This window comes from Stegostoma tigrinum, chromosome 18, assembly GCF_030684315.1.
Source record: "Stegostoma tigrinum isolate sSteTig4 chromosome 18, sSteTig4.hap1, whole genome shotgun sequence".
Taxonomy (NCBI): domain Eukaryota; kingdom Metazoa; phylum Chordata; class Chondrichthyes; order Orectolobiformes; family Stegostomatidae; genus Stegostoma; species Stegostoma tigrinum.
The window spans coordinates 11,176,395-11,196,150 of NC_081371.1; the positions used below are offsets into that span (position 1 = coordinate 11,176,395).

General features: G+C 43.8%; 1 protein-coding gene across 5 annotated transcripts in view; it reads right to left on the minus strand.

Annotated features, from left to right (window-relative positions):
* Positions 1 to 19,756, minus strand: part of LOC125460805 (A disintegrin and metalloproteinase with thrombospondin motifs 20-like) — a 357,534-nt gene that overhangs the window by 174,295 nt on the left and 163,483 nt on the right. For all 5 annotated transcript variants that reach the window (XM_048548796.2, XM_048548795.2, XM_048548794.2 and 2 more), the window contains 2 exons: positions 19,275 to 19,416; positions 11,364 to 11,468 (listed from right to left, as the gene is read on the minus strand). In XM_048548796.2, coding sequence (XP_048404753.1) covers positions 11,364 to 11,468; positions 19,275 to 19,416 — 247 coding nt within the window. The remainder of the gene's footprint in view (positions 1 to 11,363; positions 11,469 to 19,274; positions 19,417 to 19,756) is intronic.

The window sequence follows — 19,756 nt, forward strand, 5'->3', positions numbered from 1 at the left end:
AGTCAAGGTGATGGTTAAGTGAGGTCTGATGCAGCATAGGGTACAGACGTTTACACTTTTGTTTTTCACTCATTCACAGGATGTGGGCATCGCTAGCAGACCAGCATTTATTGCCCATCCCTAATTGCCTGGGGAACAGTTAAGAGTCATCCACATTGCTGTGCGGTCCACAGTCACATGCATTTAATGAATGTTAGCGCCAGCTCTGTATAAAAGTTTTTGTTTGGAGGAGGTCAAGGATATAAAGCACACAGAAATAACAGCCTTGAAGAACAGCTGAGTGAGAATTAGCCATCATTAACATCACACATAGGGCAACCAAAAGGAACCTTAGTCAGCACAAGTATAATATTGGTGAAAATGACCATGTTTGGCAGTAGGTGAAGGAATGTAACAAATGTAGGTGCTCAGTATGATGCTGCGACGTTGATTTGACTGTTAAGATTTCTCTTTATAATCAGGGTTAGATGGAGCCGTTTTACTCTAAGCAATCAGGGAAGAAGTGGATACTATAAATGAGAGTGAACAAACTGTACAGTTCTCAAAGGGCTTTTGGCATTTTCCACTTCTTTGTGTCCATATAAGCGCTTTCTCAATAGCAGATGAACTCAAAGTGAATTGAGTAGCAATAGATAAAAAAAAAATTGCACATTTTTATACAAACACTCAAAAGTAAAGACTTATCATAATACCAGGCTGGCCTTGAAAACAGAATTGGGTAGAATTTAGTTTTCATATGCTTTACATTCCCATGGGTAACAAGGGCTGAAGGCCATTTATCTGTCAAGTATATGTAGTTTTCATTGATATCAATGAGGATCTCAGCCTACAGTATTGCCTGTTCCTAGAGAATTGATGTATGGCCGCGTAGCCCCCACCACAAATGAATCCTCCCTACAAGATCTCGGACACCCTGACTGAGTCGTTTTAATACGCATTTTTCAGATCAGTACCCAGTGCTATCAAGTCAAGTTAACAGGGGGCTAAATCTTCAGGAGCTGAATAATTTGGGCCATGGTACTTGAATGATGTGATCTATTTGCTAAGAATCAGCCTGTTTAGTCACATATTAAGTTCAAGAGCTCCTGCCATAAGTTAAGTAGATACCATCTTCATTTCAAGAAACATCAATTGTAAGTGAGATAGTCTCTATAACTAAATTATACTTCTTGGCCATCTTAATGGAAACAAAGATTATAACATCATGGAAAACGACGGTTCTAGGAGTTTAACAGACGTCGACAGAATCCATGAAAACATCATGGAATGCTCCGGGAACTTTTCAGAGGGTAACAATGCGAGATGTGTAGAAACTATAAATTCTATGTAATTAACATCCCCATTTTGGCAACAAATCCTTGCCCTTGTATAGAACTTCAAAGAATTAAAGAAACATATGTCCATAATTCCCTGTGTTCAATCCACTAGACGAAGCTCAGCTAAGAGATTATGCCTGGTCTCTTGCATTACAACATAGCAATTGCTTAAAATATTGAACTGAAAGAAAAATTTACAGAAGCTGAGCCTTCCTTCCAAGTTTGAGCGTTAGTTTTTTGCCTGGGGTTTGTAATGGAAAATCATGCAAAGACTCCAGCTGTGACCTAATGCTTTGTCCAGGTCATTACTTTATATCTAAATGTAAAAGAAAAACAGTCCATTCCCAATCTGCATTTAAAAAGTAAAAGTTTACATAATGTTATGGAAAATGAACCAGCCAGCTAAAATAAAAAGACATCCATCCAATAAATTATTGAACCGAAAATCGCTAATTAATCAGTTGGTTAACCCAATATGTAAGTTATTTCCACAATTTCATCGACGTTTGAGGCTAAGTTAGTCACTCTTTTTTTACTCATTCACGGGATGTGGGCATCACCGGCTGGCAGCATTTATTGCCCATCTCTAGTTGTCCTTGAAAAGGTGGTAGTGAGTTGCCTTCTTGTACTGCTGCAGTCCATGTACAGGAGGTTAATCCACAACGCCATTCAAGAGGGATTGCCAGGACTTTGACCCAGAGACAGTGAAGGATCAGCAATATCTTTCCAAATCAGGATAGTGAATGTCTTGGAGGGGGATTTGCAGTTGGTGGTGTCCCCATGAATCTGTTGCCCTTGTCCTTCTCAATGGAAGTAGTCATGGATTTGCAAGGTGCTGTCTAAGGATCTTTAGCAAATTTCTGCAGTGGTAGTAGCAGTGTGTACCAAGTGTCAGTGGTGGAGGGAATGGATGCTTGTGGGTGTGGAGCTAATCAGGTAGGCTGCTTTGTCTTGGATATGTCAGGCTTCTTGAGTGTTGTTGGGGCTGCACTCATCCAGACAAGTGGGGAGCATTGCATAAAATTCTGGATTTGTGCCTTGTAGATGGTGGAGAGGCCTTGGGGAGTCAGGAGATGAGTTACTTGCTGCAGTATTCTTGGCCTCTGGCTTGTTCTTGCAGCCACTGTGTCTATCTACTGAGTCAAGTTGACTGTCAAACAGTCAAAGTAGCTGTAGGGATCAGTGGTCATATAACAAATATTGATTGATAGTCTATCACCAGAGATGGAGACAGAAATGTTAAAGGGAGGGAAGAGTCAGAGATGGACCATATAAAAATGAAAAAAGGGTGGAGACGGAAGCAATGTTGATGGAGGTTTCCAATTCAGCATGAGAGCAGGATACGGAGAAAAAGTGTGAGGGAGAGTCAGAGTAAAATTAGAAACACGATGCTTTCAGATATCAGATGAAAAGTCAGGCATAGCCAAGATCCATGCATGCACCCAGAGCAACACCTTTTACGTGAAGTGCAACTGAGTGAATTCAAAGGATGAGTAGTTCAGAGTGAAGTGGAGGAAGATGCTGAGGGACAGGAACTAGTTAGACCTCCATCCAAGGAAGTGCAGAGAACTCGGAAGTCTCGCAGGTGGAGTTTCGAAATCGAAAGATGGAACTTTTGCGGTAAAGAGCAGTTAGAGGGGTCCGGGAAATTGAAAGCTTTTAAAATGGCAGCCATAATCAGAAGCGAAAGATATAGGTAAGAAGAGACCAAATAAAGAAAGGAAAAAATAAATTGAGTCAAGGGAGGAAGAAGTCAGTTCAGAAACAGGATGAAATGATATACCTATGATGAAAGTCCTGTAAATGCACTTCAGGAAGAAGTGTGCTGTAGGGGATTGTTGGTTCAATGAAGTGGGAATACACAGAGGCAAGATCAGTGACTGTTCTGGACACAAGGGTTTGATGTTGGCATCAAGGTCTCAAGGTCCATGAGCAGCCAGGAAGAAGTTGTCATTCAGACTCTGCAAGATAGATGTTATTTTGTCATAAAATGACAACAAACCCCTTTGTCAGAGGCTCCATGACAATGCCAAGGTTAGACCTGAGAGAATGGAAATAGCAAGTTCAGAAGGAGACAAATTAGAGTCTTGTGCAAAATAGCCTCATTGTGTTCTTTCAAAATCATTAGTGATACCCCAACATGGGAATTTTCCGCCAGAAAGACTGGCCTTGCCCTTCATATAACTAAAGATGTTTCCTAAGTAGAAAAACAAGATCATTGGGTGGCACGGTGGCTTCAGTAGCACTGCTGCCTCACAGCATCAGGAGCCGGGTTCAATTCCACCCTCGGGCAACTGTCTGTATGGAGTTAGCACGTTCTCCCCATGTCTGCGAGGGCTTCCTCCTGGTACTCCGGAGTTTGGATGGATTGGCCTTGCTACATTGCCCGTAATGTTCAGGGGTGTAGCCAAGGTGGGTTGTAAGGGGATGGGTCTGGGTGGGATGCACCAAGGGTAGATGTGGGCTTGTTGGACTGAAGGGCCTGTTTCCACACTGTAGGGATTCTATGACCCCTTCTTTCAGATCTTAATAGGAAACCATCTTAACTTCCTGGTAAGGGTCATTTTTAAAAATGCATTCAGAAATGGTGCATTCTTCAAAAGCATCTTTACCTGAAAAAAAACTCATTGTTACATTCTAATCAGTTTCCATTCCAAACACCAGGCTGGATGTTTCAGGGTTACAATAATTCCTACGGCAACATCTATAAGCCACTCAAATCTTCATTGCCCAGTCTTCTTTTCAAGACAACTAAGGACAGCAAAGGAGACACGGGGAGAATCAACAGATTTGGAAAAGGACTTAAAATGGGTCGTCCAATTGAACAGATGCAGGGCTGACGGAGATTCACTCTGATAAACAGTCGCCTTCATTTGACAAAGGGAGAAAAGTTGTTGCTCTTACATCCAACTTTTCATAACATCTAACTACCCCAACTCACTTCAAATTCAGCAAGTTGCTTTTGAAGTATAGTCAATCCAGGAATACAATGGCTAATATTGTGCACAGGAAGACAGCAATAACAGATAAATGAGCAATTTAACTGTTTCAGTAATGTTGGCCAAGGACACTGGAGGAAACCGCATTTAACGTTGGCAGAAAGACTTCAGAGCATAGGACTGGACAGACTAGATGCAGGAAGAATATTCCTGGTTTTGGGCAAGTCCAGGTCTCGGGGTTACAGTCTAAGATTAAGGGATAAGCCATTCAGGACTGGGATGAACAAGAATTTCTTCTCTCGGAGATTTGCGAGCCTGTGTAATTCTGTCCCACAAGAAGCTGCTGGGTCCAGTTCATTAGATATAGTCAAGAGGGAGCTGGGCATGGCCCTTGCAGTTAAAGGGATCAAGGTGTATGGAGAGAAAGCAGGAGTGGGAAACTGAAACTGCATGATCAGCCATGACCGTACTGAATGGTGGTGCAGGCTCAAAGGGCCGAATGGCCTACTCCTGCACTTATTTTCTGTGTTTCTGTGTCTTGACCCACTGTGCCTAGACGGCAGCTACCCTAATATTTACTGAGTCTTTCAGCACGTAATCCTAGATCTTGGAATGTGCCAGTCTGCAACATTTGGTTGAGGTGAACTCCTTGCTCTGGAAGACTCAATTTTTGGGCAGAACAAAGAGTTTCTTTCAACAAGTTGATGGTCCTCCAGGTGCAGTCGATGTTTGTCTTGGTGTGCATCCCAGAGAAAAGGTGTTAGAGCAGAGTCCTGTATCACAGCATTGTATCTTTCTCCAGACTTACTTTGCAAAGGCACATTCCAGAAGGTGGTGTGTGACAGTCTCTCCCCTGCGGTGTCGTTGAGGGACGCATGCAGTGGCGCACAGAGTCTGGGCATACAAGGAGGATCTCACAAGTAGTCCCCTTCTCACCACTAGCCAAGCAATGTATTGGTGATTGTTGGAAAGTTCTGATGATAAGGCATTCTGTCAAATAACTCCGACAGCCTGCTGGGGAACAACCCAACAAGGGTCCACCTCTCCTTTTCCCAAAGGTTGTCAAGGACGCTGTGTACCTGCCACTGCCTGACGGATTTGCCGTCAAAGGTACCCTTCTTTGCAAATTTCTCCACGAAGGTCAGGTGACACAAAATGGTCCATGCTTTCATCAGAACACAATAGTGCAGGATCCCTTACATCCTACCCGAGGGGTAGAATTTGGTTCGAGAGGTGCGCTAGGTTGAACGCACCCTTTGAAAGAAGTGGCACTGCCAGCAGCATGGGCAACATTTCCTCATTGTGGCATGATACCAAATTTCCAGAAATGGAGCTTGAACATGTGAGCTGTGTGCTACCACAGAGTCACAGCTGGCAAGGCCTGTTAACATTCTCCAGTCATTTTAAATTACTACAATTTGGATTCTTCCCTCATGTTTCGTGAAGACTCATCACCTAATCATCATGACCAGATAGTCAAAATAATAATTATTTCTATCAATCAAAGGGATGGAAGCAGGACAGCAGTCAAGTCCTGGCACAAAGCCTACTGATATTTTCCTGGTAATTTTGTACTGCCTGTAGCAATCACAAACAACTAATTACAACTTTTTCTTAAACGTGTTTCAGACTGCATAGATTATTCAGCTACCATTTAAATGAAATTGATCTGATTAATTTCTGATTACAATCATTCACAATACCCATCCCCCAGCATATCCCTTTGCCTCCAGCAGCTGCCTCCAGATAATGTATGAATATTTGTTTCACTTCCTTCACTTCCATTCAAAGCCAAGACTCCAGTGAAAACGGCACATAACAAAGGTCCCATTGTAAATCTGTGTTGTTATCCAGCCTCTGTTTTCATAATGAACACAAAGAGATCTTACTGTTTGAAGCTTTGATAGGGTATCATTTTCAGCACAATAATTCTCATCATGAATATAAAACTGGGCTATTCACCCATCATGTCTATTTGTTTTGGCAGAGAAACATGCTACCTGACTTAATCTCACTTTGAACCTCCTTCAAGTGCATATCCAAGTACTTTTCAAATATATGCCTTTACTATCTTTCCACTCAGTGGTTTATAGTCCTTCACCAGTCTCTGATTCTTCTGTCAAGTAAGTTAAATCCAAGCACTTTGGTAAATAACCTCACTACATTTGAAACTGGCCCCTCCTGCCCACTGTATCTAGGTCCCTCAATTATAAAATTCATACAATTGTATCAATTTTATATTTTGCTCCTGAAAGAGTTAATACAGAGGGAACAAAGGGATTATTGAGCTCATCGCAAACATCACTGTAGGCTGGTTATTTGGGTGAATTAAACATTTGGGCGTTCATTTAAAGAAGAAAAGAGCAAGCTTTCAACAAGTGACTGAAAAGAAAATTGTAATTACCAAAACTTGAGTGATCATGTTTGCGGTAAAAAGACATTTGTCAAGTGATTGTCAATACGGGACACTTTTTCAGGGGAAAGCAGAAAGAACAAGGAGACAACTTAACAGCACCTGTAGCAAGATAAGAGGGGCACCTACTCCACCTGCCCAGCCACAAATACCCAATTTCTGGGATCACTGCTTTTTGAAGCACGCAACCCAGTCTGTACCAGAGTGAATGTTCATAATTGTAACCTTAGGAACAGCATATAAATAAGATACATAATAATTCAAACAATATATGGTGCATGTACAATAACGTCAGTAGAACGTGATGCTCTTAACCAGCTGTTGAGCTGATTCATGTCTTCCATTTTGTTGAAGCTAGAATCAAACATGAAACAAATGACCATTAGGAAATGTTCTGTCTGTCTGCAAAGTGACCGATAGACACTGATCCAGGAATGCAGCTGAAACAAAACTCAAAGGGCATACGTCACTCCAGATTATTCCACAATATGTTTTAAATAGACAATGTAACAACAATACGGAATTAAGGGATTAATGAAAGATTAGGGCAGGGCTGAACGTGATAGGTTGGGATTGTGATCAGAGATAACGGGAACTGCAGATGCTGGAGAATCCAAGATAACAAAGTGTGAAGCTGGATGAACACAGCAGGCCAAGCAGCATATCAGCAGCACAAAAGCTGACGTTTCGGGCCTAGACCCTTCATCAGAAAAGGGGGATGGGGAGAGGGTTTTGAAATAATTAGGGAGAGAGAGGGGGCGGCGGACCAAAGATGGATAGAGGAGAAGATAGGTGGAGAGGAGAGTATAGGTGGGGAGGTAGGGAGGGGATAGGTCAGTCCAGGGAGCACTGACAGGTCAAGGAGGCGGGATGAGGTTAGTAGGTAGGAAATGGAGGCGTGGCTTGAGTTGGGAGGAGGGGATAGGTGAGAGGAAGAACAGGTTAGGGAGGCGGGGACGAGCTGGGCTGGTTTTGAGATGACATTTCCATCCTGGGCCTCCTGCAGTGCCATAATGATGCCACCAAAGGTTGCAGGAACAGCAACTCATATTCCGCTTGGGAGCCCTGCAGCCAAATGGTATCAACGTGGGCCTCAAGCTTCAAAATCTCCCCTTCCCCCACTGCATCCCAAAACCTGCCCAGCTTGTCTCCGCCTGCCTAACCTGTTCTTCCTCTGACCTATCCCCTCCTCCCACCTCAAGCCGCACCTCCATCTCCTACCTACTAACCTCATCCCGCCTCCTTGACCTGTCCGTCCTCCCTGGACTGACCTATCCCCTCCCCGCCTCCCCAACTATACTTTCCTCTCCACCTATCTTCTTTTCTCTCCATCTTCGGTCCACCTCCCCCTCTCTCCCTATTTATTTCAGAGTCCTCTCCCCATCCCCCTCTCTGATGAAGGGTCTAGTCCTGAAACACCAGCTTTTGTGCTCCTAAGATGCTGCCTGGCCTGCTGTGTTCATCCAGCTTCACACTTTGTTATCTTGGATTCTCCAGCATCTGCAGTTCCCATTATCTTTGGATATAAACAGGCAGTTTAGAATCTCCTCAGTTCAAGAGACTGACTCCAAACTAGCTGGTCACAGCCAGTGTACCATGCACAAAAAAAAGGGACTTGGTCGTGGAATACCGGCCTCAGTGCAGTTTTTCAATTTCAATGGGTTGATGTCCCCACCAGGAGCACCAATTTCTACAAGTTATTCTCAGACATTGCTTCAGAAAAGGCCTAATTATGTCTGAAGGTGTAGGTCTTTGCCTTAAACAGAATAAATCAGCAACTGAATGCCTGAAATAGATGATTTATCAGACCCACTTCTCGGAGCTTGATGTTCAATTTCACTTTTTGTAAAGTGTGTAGATTTCTTAGTATCAACTGTCTTGTAGAGTGATTGCAAAAATTTGACAAGATATTTGAAGTTCAGTGCATCAACTACATATCTTTAAATGGTGTGGGGGAGTGTTTGCCTGGAATGTGAGGTTTCTTGTTCAAACCTCTCTCAGTCACTATAGGCCATGCATAATGGACATTAGTATTGTTTCTGTGGGACAGACAGCAGCACTGACTGCAGCACTGTCCTTAAAAGAAATTGCTGTTGGAATTCAGCAGGTCTCTGGAGAGAAAACACAGTCTATGTTTCGGGTCCAGTGACCTTTCCTTAGAACCGCTCTGCGCTTGTAGGACAGACAGCAACATTAAGACAGGCAGCAGCACTCCAACTGTAGGACATGCATGATGGACAGCAGGACTTGACTGTAGTTAACAGCAGCACTGTTCCTGTGGGACATGCATACATCACCACCTTGACTAGCAGCTATGGGAAATGCAACAGCTCTGTCACTGCAGGGTGTGTAGATGCCAATGGATATACTGAAGGACAGACAGCCAGCTCTGGCTATTGGCTCTGACCTAAACAACACAACATGACAACTTAATCAAAACTGAATGAACTGTGGATGCTGTAAATCAGTAGCAAGAACAGAAATTTGCTGGAAAAGCTCAGCAGGTCTGGCAGCATCTTGGTGAAAAATCAGTTAACACTTCAGTTCTGAGGAAAGGTCACTTGACCCAAAATGTTAACCCTGATTTCCCTCCAGAGATGCTGCCAAACTTTTCCACAACATGACAACTTGTAGCTTTTGAAAACTTTTTCAAACATCAAGGTAACCTTTAGTAGAGCTTAATTGACATTTTTTTTTCGGAAGGGATTCATGAAGTGAAACCAAAAGTCTCCCAAAGTTATTCCAAAAATACACATCATCAAGAATAATCATGAGAAAATTTGTCATTTAAACTGGACACTAAACAAGTACTGTGTACCAGAAATTACGAGATCTAATCCTCATCTAAGAATTCTACATATCCAGAAAGTTGCACTGAGTATTGACATGAATACTCTTACATACTTCTGGGCCTGTGATTGGAGATCATAGGAGAACTGGGTCCAAACATACACACTGCCCACAAGCTCAACTTACTTTACCACCTGCACTCAGATGACACCTGCACACCAGCTAGTTTAAACCAAAGGTCTGCCCTGTAAAACCAAGTTTATCTAATCAAAGATAATAAAATTGAGGCTGGATGAACACAGCAGGCCCAGCAGCATCTCAGGAGCACAAAAGCTGACGTTTCGGGCCTGACCCTTCATCAGAGAGTTTATCCAGACCAGGATGCGAACTGTAATGATCCCAAATGATAGTAATATAGGACAAGTCAGATCCTAGGGTGAAATCTGACTTGAAAGACCGTAGATTTTATCTTTGCAATTTGGTTACCATTGTGATCGGACACTGAAGACATTCATTCCAAGTTGTGAATGTACTTTTAAGAACAATGCAAGCTTAGTACACAAAAAGAAAATAAAGCCTAATACATACAATTTATGAAGATCTTATCATAAACAGCAAAAAGGTCCAACTCTTTTGCTCCTGAAATGCTCTTACAGATGTTCAACCCCAATGAAACACCATTGAAGAATCACTCCTAACCTTATTTTAACATTTCTTTACCAAAATGAAAAGGTCAGAAGCATTTCCTTTTGAAACATTTCTGCATACCTCACCTGACAGGATTCTCTCTGCGACTGCCCACCAAGAGAGATACAGACATAAGCTAACTTACTGACTTTTCCCAGATTCTGAGACCGCTAAAACAGTCTAAGACACCTTTCTGGCTCTGGTGGTCTGAAGACTTCCATAAACTTTAAAAATAAAACTGTCATTCAAATGGAGTGGATCTTCTGAACTCAACCTACACGTAGGCCCTGGCCATCTGACTTTTCTACAGGCCACTAAAGATTACACTTAGAAAACTCCTCAGTAATTATTTGCGCACAGTTACATGCTTTCTTGTAAAGGTTGTCTTCAATTCACTGCTCTATTTACTTTCTGACTCATTTTTTAAAACAGAAAAGGCATAACTACACAGTATTGAAAATAGAAAAGTCATTCACCTCTACTTCAGAATCAAGGTTCTCAGAGATAACTGGGATTAATAGCTTTCATCGCAGTATTTTAAGATAAAACATTAATTCATCTACAATTGGAAATGGTGCAGAGGAAATTTACCAGGATGTTGCCTGGTCTGGAGTGAAGGTCTTATGAAGAAAGGCTGAGGGACTTGAGTCTGTTCTCATTGGAGAGAAGGCGGCTAAGAGGGGATTTAATAGAGACATACAAGATGATCAGAGGATTAGATAGGGTGGACTGTGAGAGTCTTTTTCCAAGGATGACGACATCGGCTTGTACGAGGGAGCATAGCTGCAAATTGAGAAGTGATAGATTTAAGACAGATGTCAGAGGCAGGTTCTTTACTCAGAGTGGTAAGGGCGTGGAACGCCCTGCCTGCCAATGTAGTTAACTCAGCCACATTAGGGGCATTTAAGCAGTCCTTGGATAAGAATATGGGTAATGATGGGATAGTGTAGGGGGTGGGGCTTAGATTAGTTCACACGTCGGTGCAACATTGAGGGCCGAAGGGCCTGTTCTGCGCTGTATTGTTCTATGGTCTAATTCTCAGAGCTATACCTTGGGCTGGAAACAAGCCCAACTCCTCCTTGAGTCAATTTGCATCTGCACCTATTAAAAAGAGAATTTACAGTTTTTCCACAGCATTAAAGCAGCTCAGAAACATCAGTCTCCCTTTCTTGATGCAAACATCCCTCGCCTTCAGAGCACTGATCCTTGGGAACTTACCATTCCATGACCACAATCAGTTCCATCAGCCAGTGGCATGTGCTGTGTCCGGCAGCCTCTGTGTACACCTTCCACACTCGTGCACCATAGTCGCTTGCATTGTTTCTGCGTAAAGAATGAGTTGATTTGTAATGTGGTAATGCTCCATCTACTTTTAAAAGCACTAAACTATATTGTGCAAATTCAACCACATGGTTGTTCAATGTATTAAAACCATCCTACAAAGTACAAAGTTTGGTGGGTCAAGGGAAGTGCTTTTGACCACATGTTCCAAAGTTTTGCTTGTGCGTGCCATGTAGATCTGATCCTGTGAGAAAATAATTAATGTTCAATTTCAAAGTGTCATCAATATTTCTCATGATAAGCTACATTTCCCCAAATCCAGCATAATACATTTCCTTTTTGGACAATAAACTCACCAATCTGAAACCCTGTGTCCTTCTCCCCTGATGCTGCCTGAGTATTTACAGCAGTTTATGTACTCATTTCAGATTTAAAGCATCCATTTACACTTTGTGCTTTGAATTCCAATTTGGCTCTGCATGTTTTGACATTTTTTTCCCCCAAAGGCTTGAGAAAGACCAATTTAAAACATGAACATGAATAATTTAAGTAACGATTAGCAATGTAAAGACCTGACATTTACAGATGGTATTTGAACAAAGAATTTTCCTTGTTTTGAATGTTAAGTACCTCATGATTTCCAAATTTGCATTATAGACAATTACATATTTCTGAAATGCATTTGCTGTAGGGAAATGCAGCAGCTAAATTGAGGCACAGCTAGGTTCCACGAACAGCGTGCCGGCAAAATACTGGCTTCGTGGTTTTTTTGTGGAGGGGGTTGAACAAACAAACAAACAGTTGGGACATCACAGAGAACAATCATTCTGTATAATGCTGTCCAGTCTTTGATGTCAATCTGAAAGGAGAGAAGACCCTTCAGTCAAGCATGTTTTGCTGTTGATGACAGCCCATCACAGATGAACGCTATCACTATTGTAAGGACCAACTTCTAAAAATAGCACTTCATGACAATGACTTTGAGATCAAGGTATTAAATTTCCTTTCTTGCCAGAGATTTGTTTGATTGTATGCAAACATCACCAGAGCAAAAAGCAATTAAAAATCACTAACAAGTGGTGTGTGTGCATAGAGCACCTTAATTACAACATGCATCTTCAATCCTGTCACTTTAATAGGCATGGATACAGCAACCCACAGCATCTTGGCAACTACTAGGGGAGAACAGTTGGGTGTATAACCATCCAGATAGAAATCTGAGCATAAACTTGCAAATCTGCCAGAATTTCTAATTCCAGCAAGAGGTTCCACAAAGAAACATCTGCAAAAACATGTGGCACACAGTGACCTCTAGATCACATTTTTGGTTTGGTCAAATGCATCGAATATGGTGGTTGCGGTTTTGGGCTTTAATCCATATTTGTTCTTTCCAATACTCATACTGACCCTGAAGCAAGTCGTTTAGAACTTGTGATTTTAAAAAAAAAGTATTGGCAAAGTGACTTAATTACTCCTACAGAGAAATTTATTCACAGGCAGCACAACAACATATTTTTCATAGGGGAAGCCAAGATCTATAATGTGGCTTTGATCTATTTTCACTGGAAAAGTTGGGAAGGGGGAGGCCTTTAAAAATGAGATAATGAGAGTTCGGCGACAGTATGTTCCTGTTAGTGTGTAGGGCAAGGCTGGTAGGTGTAGGAAACACCAGATGTTGAGGTTCTGGTAAAAAAAAGGCATATACTCGAGGGAAATCAGGAGGGCAAAAATGAGACATGAAATAGGTTTGACAAAGGGTATGGAGAATCCAGAGAGATTCTTTATGTACGCTAAAGGGCAATAGAATAACTAGGGAGAGAATAGGACCCCTTAAAGATCACTTAATGAAGGGGCAGTGCTTCAAAAGCTTGTGATTTCAAATAAACCTGTTGGACTATAACCTGGTGTTGTGTGATTTCTGACTTTGTCCACCCCCAGTTCAACACTTTATGCATGGGAACTTGTGTCTCACTAACTTGATTGAGTCTTGTAGGGGTGACAAAGACAATTTATGAAGGCAGAGTCATAGAAGACATATTGGCTTCAGAATTGGCTTGAAGGTAGGAGACAGAAGGTCACGCTAGAGGGCTGTTTTTCATATGGAGGCCAATAACCAGCAGTGGGCAACATGGATCTTTGCTGGGTTCAATGCTTTTCATCATTTATATAAATGACTTGAATGCGAATATAGGAGGCTTGGTTAATAAGTTTGCAGATGATACCAAAAAATGCGATAGTGAAAAAGATTACCTCATAGTACAAAGGGACCTTGGTCAGATGGGCCAACAGGCTGAGGAATGGCAGATGGAGTTTAACTTAGATAAATATGAGGTGTTGCATTTTGGTAAGGCAAACCATGGCAGGACGAATACACCTAATGGTAGGGCCTCTGTATCGTGCTGCTGAACAAAGAGACGTAGGGCTACAGCGAATAGTTCCTTGAAAATGGAGGTACAGGTAGACAGGGTGGTGAAGGTGGCATTTGGCAAGCTTGCCTTCATTGGTCTGAACATGGAGTATAGGAGTTGGGATGTCATGTCGCTGTCGTATAGGACATTGGCGCAGCCACTTTTAGAATATAGCGCACAATTCTGGTTGCCCTTCTACAGGAAGGATATTGTTAATCTTGAGAGGGTGCAGAAAAAATTTACAAGGATGTTGCTGGGATCGGAGGGTCTGAGTTATAGGCAGTGGCTGAATAGACTGGGGCTATTTTCCTTGGAGCAGAGGCTGAGGGTGTGACCTTGTAGAGGTCATGAAGGGCATGGATGGGGGGAATAGCCAAGGTCTTTTTCCTAAAGTGTAGGAATCCAAAACTGGAGGGTATAGATTTAAGGTGAGAGGTGAAATAGAGGGCAACTTTGTCACACAGAGGGTGCTGCATGTATGGAGGTGCCAGAGGAAGTGGTGGAGGGTGGTGCAATTACAACATTTAAAAGGCATCTGGATGGTTGTAGGAACAGGAAGGGTATAGAAGGATAAGGGCCAAAAGCTGATGAATGAAACTAGGTCAGATTGGGGTGTCTGGCAGTGCAGGCGCGTTGGACCAGAGGGTCTGGTTCCATTCTGTATGGCTCTATAACTACTTCTGACAAGAACAGTGACCTTGATATTCACTGAAGTGTCAGTTCAGAGCAGGAGGAGTCTGGTCAAAAGTATGTGATCCCTCCCAGTATTGAGTTTTTAAAGATGAGGTACTTTTTATTTATTTTTCTCAGGGACTGCTTTTAACTGCTAATTTGATTGTGAAGCTTGGCTGCCAATGACTGACAAGGTGACTGAGTGACTGGGCTAGCCGCAGGACACAGAATGCCCTGGAGGAGGCGTGCAACATAATTAAAGGGTTCCGGATTGCAGGGAAATTGGGTAGTCTGATGGAATGCAGGAATCAGAGCTGATCTTGTAGAAAGGTTATAAGGGGTCAATTTACAGGTTTAGATTATTGTACATTCTGCATTGCCTACTCCACCAGCAGTGCTGTAAAGGCACTCACGCTATGGTCCTCCTCATCCAGATTATCAGTTCACATTCAATTAAGAACACAAACCATGTTGAAATAGAGATTCATAGCTTCTTTCTAAGGTTTCCACAACTGTGCTATCTCTCAAGAGCTGGTCAGTCCACCTGTCCCTTATCCAACCTCCATTAAAACTGCACATGGATAATGTTCAAGGTCAATTGGGTTTGAAATTAATTCTGCCAAACCCAACCCACTCATTATTGAGAGTTAAAATGGTCCCCATTTGGTTTAGTTTGTGCCTTTAACCATCTCCATCGTCTCCTCCATTCTTACAATCTGCTGAGAATTCTACACTCCTCCCGTTCTGGCCTTTGATCATCTCTAGTTCATTTCATTCCTCCACCAGCAGTTATCTAGGCTGTAAACTATGAAATTTCTACCTCAGTCCTCCTTGCCTCTTCACTGCCAATTAGTACTGAGCCAATTGAAGCAGTACTGACACATTCCATTGACATGGCTGATATTTCACCTAATATGTGCTTATTGCCTCAGTTACTCTACTCCTAAGTCTCCTTTGGCAGTGGCAATGAGATCAAATGTGGAGAATAAGATAAAATAAGATAAGAATAAGATAAAGAAAAAGATATTATACAAGCGACTCCAGTTTTCTGAAGGTAAATGTAGCAATTAATCATTATTATCTTATTAGTGGATACAGGATATGTTTGGTCAATCGTTACGAATGAAAGTTATTGATGATGCAATCAGCAAGATTAGGCATGCCTGATCAATGTCAGTAGCAGTGAATGTGCTAATGAACTAATAATTGTTGACTACATTGTAATCTTGCAACCCCAAGGTTGTGAAAGAGAGAAAACAACAGGCAGAGCTCACATGAATCTAGCCACCCATTTATCCATCTATACACCTCAGAGAGAAGTTACTGTGAGATTGTGTTCTTGCTCACTGGTTGGAAAACTGGCAGAAACCCTGCTCAACTTTCCCAAGGTGGTCCAACACAAGTATTAGGAATCAGACACTTATCTGACTAGCAGAGGTTCCACTCTATTTAGCCCCGAGTAAAGCAGAAATCTCATCCAAAGAGGTGCCGACCAATTACAAGTCAGCAGGTCTCTGGTCTCAACAGCACCACCAGTGCCAGAGCTACCGCTGCAGGGGAGGTCCCTGGATAGAGAGGTAAGTGTGGGAAGCAATGCAATTAGAAGGAGGAAGAAGGCTTTAAAGGGCCTCCATTAGTCTCCAGGCAGACAGGCCACTCTCCACGTTTCCTGCCTGCCACTAAATGAAATGGTTCCCTTCCCCTTTCCTGGTGAATTACAACTGGCCTCAGCAGGCACTGGGCTACAGAAAGGAAAGGAAGAGGCTTTGGGAAGGAGATCTTGGCAAGGAGTTCCATTTGAGATTGCAAACCGAGACCTTGGTTGGAAAATGCATTTACATGGCTGCCAGCAGAGGGCAGGTTTGGGCCCTCACTGCAACGCCATCTAAAATTACTGCTGAAAAGACAGAAGCTAAGTTTATCAGACTGGTTTATTAAGTAATATGGAGGCATGTGTGACAGGGTCTCAGGTTAAACAGGAAGGAATAGAGGGTGGCATCTCTGGGAGAGCATGAAAATTGGTTAGGGAGGGAGGAAGAAAAGATTTATGAAACGAAATAAAGAAGGATGCAAGATAATAAAATGTGAGGCTGGATGAACACAGCAGGCCCAGCAGCATCTCAGGACAGCAAAAGCTGACGTTTCGGGCCTAGACCCTTCATCAGAGAGGGGGATGGGGTGAGGGTTCTGGAATAAATAGGGAGAGAGGGAGAGGCGGACCGAAGATGGAGAGAAAAGAAGATAGGTGGAGACGAGAGTATACGTGGGGAGGTAGGGAGGGGATAGGTCAGTCCAGGGAAGACGGACAGGTCAAGGAGGTGGGATGAGGTTAGTAGGTAGGAGATGGAGGTGCGGCTTGGGGTGGGAGGAAGGGATGGGTGAGAGGAAGAACAGGTTAGGGAGGCAGAGACAGGTTGGACTGGTTTTGGGATGCAGTGGGTGGAGGGGAAGAGCTGGGCTGGTTGTGTGGTGCAGTGGGGGGAGGAGATGAGACGAACTGGGCTGGTTTTGGGATGTGGTGGGGGAAGGGGAGATTTTGAAGCTGGTGAAGTCCACATTGATACCATTGGGCTGCAGGGTTCCCAGGCGGAATATGAGTTGCTGTTCCTGCAACCTTTGGGTGGCATCATTGTGGCACTGCAGGAGGCCCATGATGGACATGTCATCTAAAGAATGGGAGGGGGAGTGGAAAGGGTGTGCGACTGGTAGGTGTAGTTGTTTATTGCAAACCGAGCGGAGGTGTTCTGCAAAGCGGTCCCCAAGCCTCCGCTTGGTTTCCCCAACGTAGAGGAAGCCACACCGGGTACAATGGATACAGTATATCACATTGGCAGATGTGCAGGTGAACCTCTGCTTAATATGGAAAGTCATCTTGGGGCCTGGGATAGGGGTGAGGGAGGAGGTGTGGGGGCAATTCTAGCACTTCCTGCGGTTGCAGGGGAAGGTGCCGGGTATGGTGGGGTTGGAGGGCAGTGTGGAGCGAACAAGGGAGTCACGGAAAGAGTGGTCTGTCCGGAAAGCAGACAAGGGTGGGGATGGAAAAATGTCTTGGGTGGTGGGGTCGGATTGTAGATGGCGGAAGTGTCGGAGGATGATGCGTTGCATCCGGAGGTTGGTGGGGTGGTGTGTGAGAACGAGGGGGTCCTCTTTGGGCGGTTGTGGCAGGGGCGGGGTGTGAGGGATGTGTTGTGGGAAATGCGAGAGACGCGTTCAAGGGTGTTCTCGACCACTGTGGGGGGAAAGTTGCGGTCCTTGAAGAACTTGGACATCTGGGATGTGCGGGAGTGGAATGCCTCATCGTGGGAGCAGATGCGGCGGAGGCGGAGGAATTGGGAATAGGGGATGGAATTTTTGCAGGAGGGTGGGTGGGAGGAGGTGTATTCTAGGTAGCTGTGGGAGTCAGTGGGCTTGAAATGAACATCAGTTACAAGCTGGTTGCCTGAGATGGAGACTGAGAGGTCCAGGAAGGTGAGGGATGTGCTGGAGATGGCCCAGGTGAACTGAAGGTTAGGGTGGAAGGTGTTGGTGAAGTGGATGAACTGTTCGAGCTCCTCTGGGGAGCAAGAGGCGGCGCCGATACAGTCATCAATGTACCGGAGGAAGAGGTGGGGTTTGGGGCCTGTGTAGGTGCGGAAGAGGGACTGTTCCACGTAACCTACAAAGAGGCAGGCATAGCTGGGGCCCATGCGGGTGCCCATGGCCACCCCCTTTGTCTGTAGGAAGTGGGAGTGACTTCACCAGCTTCAAAATCTCCCCTTCCCCCACCGCATCCCAAAACCAGCCCAGTTCGTCCCCTACCCCCACTGCACCACACAACCAGCCCAGCTCTTCCCCTCCATCCACTGCATCCCAAAACCAGTCCAACCTGTCTCTGCCTCCCTAACCTGTTCTTCCTCTCACCCATCCCTTCCCCCCACCCCAAGCCGCACCTCCATCTCCTACCTACTAACCTCATCCCACCTCCTTGACCTGTCCGTCTTCCCTGGACTGACCTATCCCCTCCCTACCTCACCACCTATACTCTCCTCTCCACCTATCTTCTTTTCTCTCAGTCTTCGGTCCGTCTCTCCCTCTCCCTATTTATTCCAGAACCCTCAACCCATCCCCCTCTCTGATGAAGGGTCTAGGCCCGAAACGTCAGCTTTTGTGCTCCTGAGATGCTGCTGAGCCTGCTGTGTTCATCCAGCCTCACATTTTATTATCTTGGATTCTCCAGCATCTGCAGTTCCCATTATCAAAGAAAGATGCAGCAGACATGTTTGCACGCGTTACAATTCTATGATAATTCCAAAATAATTCTACTGAGTCAGGAGGTGGCACTGTGGTGGTCAAGACTATCCCTGAAAGAGTGACTGAGGCATTAGGTGCAATAGTTGAATCAAAAACTTAACCTTGCAAAATGTCTGCTCGCATTAATTCATTTACCAGCGGTTTTCCTCAGTTTTTTTCCTGAACAACTGTTCGTGCATAACTCTTGACAATAAGGAATAGTTCTAGAATTCCTGCATGTGCTCAGCAGTATAAATGTTCCTACTGGAATTAACATTAGTGCATGAAGAAATGCCACTCTCTGGGGAGAAAAGTATCATTCATGGAGCATCTCCTCTCACAATGCTGCACAGATTTGCATTGATCCCTTGGGTTCAGACCGCAGTGCTGTCTTACACCTGCATGGCTCTCATAATTTCTCCCATGTAGGTTTTGTACAGTCTCTTGCATTACAAAACGCACACATTCACTAAGAGAAAAAAGTGATAAAATAACTCACCATGTAGGGGCAAACTTGTGATCCAGCACCGAACATTAGTTCACATTGCTTGTTCGCATCATAGATTTGACCGGGTAACTGGGTTGGAAGGTCATAGCTCCTTGTTGCTGGCTCATCGAGCAGGCATTCTCCATATCCAGTGCTGGAAACACACACGGTATGTTTGTCAGCTTTTACAGTCAAATATCATCACTAGTTATCAGGTCTACAGGTGGGAGGGGAGTGTTGGGGATAAAATAAAAAGTGCACTAGCGATTCATAGCATACATTCTCAATGCAGTGCACTTTCGACATACATGTCTCTCAGAAGACTGGAGGTCAGAAATGCCAATGACATTTAGTAACATCGTAAATAATGCACTGGCTAGATTGAGTCTGATTTAAAATATTAATTTGCTAGCAGATCCATGGTAAACCTGCATGCCAAACGTTCGAAAGAGATGCCTGTCTGAATTTAAAGTAATTCATGCCAGCATCTGTTG